A 7,302-nucleotide genomic window follows, 5' to 3' on the forward strand; every position below is an offset into this window, starting at 1 on the left:
TCATGACCATGCAAATTGTATGGCACTTAATTCAACCCTTCCCCGGGATGGCTAACATCCACATCTACTGGTTGTGATCCGGATAGACCGGTCTCGTTAGACGCTTGATTGCCCTGGTCGAGTTCATACCCCCCGCTGATTTCAGTGGTATTCCCCCCTTCGCCATAGGCTGTACTAGGGCATATGGGTGGCTCCTTTGATCTCTTCAACGCTTAACAAAGCCAACCACTTCTGCCTCCTATCTATCAGTGTCAGCTCCCATCATATGTTTTTACAAGATTTGGTCGATAAGGCATCAATGCTAACAGAACACACATCAAGATCAAGCCCAAAACTAGTTGTCAACCAGTACTTCAACTGCGTGATGTCCAATCTTTTCGGGTGTGGAAGGGTCAACTGACAACTTTTATACTCGCGAAGATCAACCCCCAACCAATTATATCGGACATTATGAGGGCCATAATAAATAGTAAAAATAACCGGTTCAAACATTTTCACCTGTCACACATTTTCATCTTGCCATCAATCACAAGGAAAAAATAATCCCCGTTAAACTAACTAAACACTAAAATCATGACTGGTACAAAATGCACCGACTAAAAATACCATCACACTAAAATTAACACTAACACTATGCAATATCATCTACACTAATTAAACACTAAAACTATATATACATAGAGAACTAATTAGAGAAATTTTTCGACGACATGGTTATACTTTCGACGCGTGAGTTGCCGGTTGCAAGCTTGTCTCTTCCTGGAGCCCGTGCACCATCGTGTCCATCACCACAACTGCCTCCCCCTCGGCTCCCAGAGGTTGCACCACGGCTACTCCCCACCAAGCCTTCCCTCCAGCCGCACCTCCTTCCTCCCAGCCACACCTACTATCCCCAACTGCACCTCCTCCTACCATGGTTCCTCCTCACCGCATCTCCAAAATGACTACCCCAAGGATATATCGAAGCTTAGGCCGTCGGGAATGGCCATGCTTCGGGGAACCGATGCAAGAATGGCGTGGAAACAAACTGGATCGAGAAAAAACCAGAAGAACATAGAGTGAGAGACATGAGCAAGCACCGGTGTCGGGAGGAAGAAGACGATCGGTCTTATCCTGACCTCTTCAATCTCACGTTGGCCAAAGACTACTCTCCGGTCACGGATTGACCAAAGTCACTCTCTTCGGCATAAGGCCCACCAACGACGGCTCTTCGGTCCAGTTAGGCCACTCTTCAGCCCGTTGTAGACCGAAAACCACACTTCGGTCTACGCGTGGCCCAAAAGCCCCTCTTCGACCTAATGAACACGAAAGACCCGCTCTTCAACCTAATTGTGCCTGACGGGGTCCTAGTTCTGATATTTTGGAGCCGACATACATTTTTGGAATATTTTATAAAAGTAATAGTGTACTAAGTACTCCCTTCGTTCCTAAATATAAGTCTTTCTAGAGATTCCACTAGTAGACTACATACGGATGTATATAGACATACTTTAGAGTTAGATTCACTCATTTTGTTCTGTATGTAGACTTCTAATGAAATCTTTTAAATGACTTATATTTAGGAACGGAGGGAGTAATAATTAAAAAAAAAATCTGGTATGCGCACCGGGAGCGAATGAAAAAGCTGATCCAATGAATCTAGACACGATAATCCAATTCCGCAAAAGTACACCAACGATCCGTCCCACTGACCATAGTAACCCACCCGTCAGTCCGTGCCACTTCGCTATCAAACCAACTCCCGCTTCCCCACTCTCGCCGACCATGGCCGCCGCCGTCGCCACCGCTGCCGCCCGCCTCTTCCTCCTCCACTCCAGCCCGCGCTCCTCCCTCCCGTGCCCAAACCCTAGCCCCAGCTCCGCCCACACGCCCCGCCTCGCCTACCCGTGCCTCGCGCTCTCCCACCGCATGGCGGCGGCCCCGGCGGCGATCGCCGGTCCCTCCGGCGACTCCGAGCGCGACCTCAGCGCGTCCGCGGTCTCCTTGGATGCGCCTGGGGCCGTAGAATCCTCGGGAGATGGTGGGTTTGTGGGGCTCTGTGCTTGTTCTGGTGGAATTAGTGTGTAAATGTTCGCCTTCCGGGTGCAGGTCTGACGAGGAAGGAGCCGAGCGTGGCGACGATACTGACCAGCTTCGAGAACTCGTTCGACAAGTACGGGGCTCTCAGCACGCCCCTGTACCAGACGGCCACCTTCAAGCAGGTAGCTAGGGTTGCAAACAGAGGGGATTGCATTGGGCAACCATGTAAACCTAAATTGAACCAATGTTTTCTCAATGTGCTTTACTTCTGTTTGGAGGCACATTATTTGTTTCATACTACTAGTTATGATTGATATTTCACATTAGGCGGCTGCTGTACCGGGGGGTAATCAGTTGACATTTTAGGGGTTCAGTGCATTTCTATCGTATGGAATAGAGTGCTCAAGTGTGCGTGGAAATTTTTGGCCGGTTGCAATCCTTTTGTAAGACAGATCTTAATCATCTCGAAGCCTGAAGAATTCTACTCCCTCTGCACCATAATATATGACGTTTTAGCAGTTCAATTGAAAGTCCTTGTGCTGAAACGTTGCTCACCATGTATACCAGGTTACGGAAATTTTAGCTGGCAAACCAAATTACCTAGTTGTAGTGATTCATCACATCTTAGTTTTTGCTAATTACATCATTTTTCTTGCTTGTCCCTCAAAACAATACTACAGTGAATGTAGTTGATACATCCCCCCTGCCATCATATTTATATTTCTACAGGAACTCTGGTATGCAGATATCAGTACTGCGAATTTGTCGAGGAATAATTGTTTTTGGTTTGACTGAAGAACTATAGCGTGCACCGTTTAGTCTGGCCCATTGCTTACACTCTTGTTTCCATGTTTCTTACCAGTAATTTTACTTTCCAGCCTTCAGCAACTGTTAATGGAGCTTATGATTATACTAGAAGTGGCAATCCTACTCGTGATGTTCTCCAGAGGTCACTCTCAGTCCAACTGCTTATTCTTATTTACTGTATGCAGTGTAAATATATGCATTATTCAGTGGCACTGATAAATTCGATCACACATTCAGCCTTATGGCCAAGCTCGAGAAGGCAGACCAAGCATTCTGCTTCACTAGTGGGATGGCAGCACTAGCTGCAGTAACACACCTACTTCAGTCTGGTAAGTATCTAACATGTACTACTTTCTTACTCTTGTGTTTCAAGCTTATTTCTATTGTATGCACTTACGAATTATTTGGCTAAACGCACAATTCTAAGGTCAAGAAATAGTTGCTGGAGAGGACATATACGGTGGCTCTGATCGTCTGCTCTCACAAGTTGTCCCAAGAAATGGAATTGTAGTGAAGTTAGTTCTTCCCTTTTCAGTTGAATGATTCTCTCATTGGTCTTTTCTCACTCACTTACAAAGTATTATATGCATTGTGGCGTGATAGACGAGTGGATACAACTAAAATTAACGATGTGGCTGCTGCAATTGGACCCTTGACTAAACTAGTTTGGCTTGAAAGTCCCACCAATCCCCGTCAACAAATTACTGATATAAAGGTAATAGTGTTGATGTATGCATACCAGTTCTCATGAAGAATATATATAATATTTGATTAATCCAGATATATTTTCTTAGGCAATATGCTTACCCCGTCCAGTGTTTTATCTACTTCACAGAAAATCGCAGAGATAGCTCATTCTCACGGTGCTCTTGTTTTGGTGGACAACAGTATCATGTCTCCAGTACTGTCCCGGCCTATAGAACTTGGAGCAGGTATAGAATCATGCAATTACTTAACTGGAAACAACACCATATCATCTTGTGCATATTATCTCAGTCTACTTCACGGCATTCTATTGTCTTATGTGTAGATATTGTGATGCACTCAGCTACCAAATTTATAGCTGGACATAGTGATCTTATGGCTGGAATTCTGGCTGTAAAGGGTGAAAGGTCTGTTCTACTGGCCATCTTTGTCACTAATGATCATGCTAAGTATTTTCAATGATAAATATTTTTAAATCCTCAAATGTGCTCCCTCTCTGTATGTATAATACAATCATAATTACACGTCTGTCTCCTGGTAAACACTACTTATTACCCTTATTTTTTATGAAATAAACTCTGTATTACCTGTTCCCTGTTAATTACTGTGTGACATGAATACTTCTGTGCTGCTGGCCTAAACACTAACAGGCGGTTTCTCTGTTTTACTGAATAGAGCTACTAAATACCCCTTCAAATTTATAGAGTTAATTGAAGCAGCTATGAACTCTTAAAGTAATACTGTTCCAACTGCTAACAGCTTGGCGAAGGAGATTGCATTTCTACAAAACGCCGAAGGGTCAGGTTTGGCGCCTTTTGATTGCTGGCTTTGTTTAAGAGGGATTAAAACCATGGCCTTGCGGGTGGAAAAGCAACAGGTGAAACTTTGTTGTGATACAAATAAATTGTATGCGGAAGTACATACTGGTTATTGAAATGGGAAAGTAGTGGCCGAACCCCCGCTCGGTGCACCCACGCAAGAAAACGTATCAAAACATTTAAAAAAAATCTGAAACTTTGTGATAATGATCTTCAACAAATGTTATGGGCACATGCAAAGTTTGGTGGTCAAATAACATTCAAACAGCTCTGTACAAAAAAGACAAAATTACAAAATCTGCTCAAACAGTGCACTTACATTTTGACTAATTTTCAGTGATTTTGTCTTTTTTGTACAGAGCTCCTCGAATGTTATTTGACCACCAAACTTTGCAGGTGCCCATAACATTTGTTGAAGATCATCCCCACAAAGTTTCAGATTTTTATGAAATATTTTGATATGTTTTCTTGCGTGGGTGCACTGAGCAGGGGTGTAGAAAAACCACTCTATTGAAATTTTGGAGGCCTTCATAAAATGCTACTACAATTTTTCTCAGATTTGATTCATTTCATTTTGTTATAGAGTTCAATGTTTGTAGTCATTTTGATTTGTGAGGAGTCTGATGTTTACCTTAATATTTGTAGGATAATGCCCAGAAGATTGCTGAATTCTTAGCTTCTCATCCAAAGGTCAAGAAAGTGAATTATGCTGGACTTCCTGATCATCCGGGCCGATCTTTACACTACTCTCAGGTACTTGTTGGTTTTCAAGTTGGCTGCATTGAGCAGCTTAAGTGATCCATCAATTTGCAGAGCACCAACGGCGGAGCTTAATTGGGGCCAGCAGGGGCCATGGCCCCCCCAGCCTCACTACAAAACTTGAAGAATTTTTTTGGGGGGCTGTTTAGATTAGAACATTTTTAGCTTTTGGCCCCCCAAACAACATTATTTGCAACCTTGCCCCCCCTGAACATCCTGTCTAGCTCCGCCACTGCAGAGCACCCTTCTAATATGTTTTCCCTTCCATTTGCTTCCTGTGCAGGCAAAGGGAGCAGGCTCTGTCCTCAGTTTTCTAACTGGTTCATTGTCTCTCTCGAAGCATGTTGTCGAGACAACCAAGTACTTCAACGTAACAGTTAGCTTCGGTAAGCATTCTTATTGACCTGTTCCACCATCCTTTCGGAGTCACCTTGGCCTTGCTCATCTGTTTTATCAGCCAACACATTCCATTTAGAAATCCTCCACAAAACCTATCCATTAAAAATAACGCGCACCGATCATTTCTGTACCAGTTTCTTAGCTGGATACTTTTCCTGTGAAACTATGCTCATTCTTGCTCACCCAATCTACGTGCCTATGCAGGAAGCGTGAAGTCGCTCATAAGCTTGCCCTGCTTCATGTCGCACGCGAGCATCCCTTCCTTGGTACGAGAGGAGCGTGGGTTGACTGATGATCTAGTGCGGATATCCGTGGGCATTGAGGACGTGGACGACCTCATAGCTGATCTTGATTACGCGCTCAGGTCCGGCCCAGCATAGAGCATACAAAATCTGCACTTTGGCGCTCAGGGTTCCGGTTCATCAAGTTGTAGATGCGATTTGAATTGGTGATTCATTTGTTAAACTGCTACAGTAATAATAAACTTCTGCATGAGTATTTTCTAAAATGATGAGCATGCGGTCGTATGTGTTGCTCGTCACAGGCGTCAACAGAAAAACCTTGAGGCCAACTGACAAGTAACAACATGCATAAACTTCACAACATCGAATCTTGGTTCTGCCCATGTTCTTTTTTCTTGGCTGCCATTGTGACGACCGGCTTGTAGGAAAGGTAGTAAGGACTAAGGAGGAGTGACATGGCCGTTGATTGGGAGCAAAGGACTGTAGCTGGTTCATTGGATCGATCCGTGTAGGAGCTTGTGCAATTTATATATGGCGTTTTTCGTATGTTCAGGTTAGTCGGGAGATATATATACGTCTGGGGATAGGAATATTTATGGGCATTGGTGTGGCGATGACTAATAATGTGACGACTCTTTTTGGTGTAATAATGGATGGAAGAACTGTGATGTTGTTATGCAACATATATTTGCCCTGTGACCTGACTTTTCTTGTTCCGGGTGAAATCGTAAACAAATATGTTGATGCATTTGTAAATTTCCGCTGGCAGACACTTAGCTGATTCTCAATTGGCAGCAGTTGATTTCTCTTAACAAATTGTTTTCCTTTGTAAGACTGGATTCTTTTCGTTTTTGTGGGCATTACTCTCCAGATGGTCTTAGTTTTTGTGAACAAATTATTTCACAACAATGCTAGTGCCTTTTGTGTCTGTGGCTCTTTGCAACTTGCAACTGTAGTTTCATATAGTGCTTAAAAAAAGATAAGATTGATACTTCCTCCGTTCCAAAATATAAGACCTTTAAAGATTCCATTAAAAGACTACATACGGAGCAAAATGAATGAATCTATACTTTAAAGTATGTCTATGTATATCCGTATGTAGTTTATAGTGCAATTTCTAAAAGGTCTTATATTTAGGAACGGAGGAAGTAGATTATATTGAAAAATACATCATCATTGTCCAACATCCAACAGAAAACTCCACTTAATTACTTAACAAAATAAACTTTACAACCAAAACACAACGAACAATAATATAGCAGTAAAAAAGCGAGCAAGTACTATGAAAAACCATGATTTACGTATGTGTACTAATTGATCTATCTATTTGCGTGTGACGACCGCCACATAAGGAAGCTCTACGGATCCCATGAATAGTCGGCCACCTTTCCTCTCCACGACCTTGGTCAGCCTCACGCTCTTGGGTCCTGTCATCTCGATTATTTGACCCTCGGAATCGATCCTCAAGGCGAGGAGGTGGCTATCGACGGTGTAGTGCCACCCAATATCCTCCTTTCTTGTCGGGCCTAATGTTGTCGGGATAGCCCGGAAGG

At 43.3% G+C, this 7,302-nt stretch overlaps 1 protein-coding gene across 1 annotated transcript; it reads left to right on the top strand.

Moving 5' to 3' along the window:
- The first annotated feature begins 1,697 nt into the window (after positions 1-1,697).
- On the top strand, positions 1,698-6,015 carry LOC123409968 (cystathionine beta-lyase, chloroplastic). Its single transcript, XM_045102837.1, has 12 exons — positions 1,698-2,020; positions 2,089-2,201; positions 2,898-2,968; positions 3,064-3,155; positions 3,254-3,341; positions 3,430-3,541; positions 3,662-3,758; positions 3,857-3,938; positions 4,291-4,408; positions 4,995-5,102; positions 5,392-5,494; positions 5,712-6,015. Exons 1-12 carry the CDS (start codon positions 1,765-1,767, stop codon positions 5,885-5,887), a joined length of 1,416 nt encoding a protein of 471 aa, XP_044958772.1. The 5' UTR covers positions 1,698-1,764; the 3' UTR covers positions 5,888-6,015.
- The last annotated feature ends 1,287 nt before the right edge of the window (positions 6,016-7,302 follow it).

The sequence above is a fragment of the Hordeum vulgare genome, chromosome 7H (assembly GCF_904849725.1).
Source record: "Hordeum vulgare subsp. vulgare chromosome 7H, MorexV3_pseudomolecules_assembly, whole genome shotgun sequence".
Taxonomy (NCBI): domain Eukaryota; kingdom Viridiplantae; phylum Streptophyta; class Magnoliopsida; order Poales; family Poaceae; genus Hordeum; species Hordeum vulgare.

What these genes read in the sequence shown, in the direction of transcription:
- LOC123409968 (XM_045102837.1), top strand. Translation starts at nt 1,765, where the DNA reads ATGGCCGCCGCCGTCGCCACCGCTGCCGCCCGCCTCTTCCTCCTCCAC. An exon ending in GCCTATAGAACTTGGAGCAG is followed by an intron (nt 3,759 to 3,856) that starts GTATAGAATCAT and finishes TCTTATGTGTAG; the next exon opens with ATATTGTGATGCACTCAGCT. An exon ending in GATCTTTACACTACTCTCAG is followed by an intron (nt 5,103 to 5,391) that starts GTACTTGTTGGT and finishes CTTCCTGTGCAG; the next exon opens with GCAAAGGGAGCAGGCTCTGT.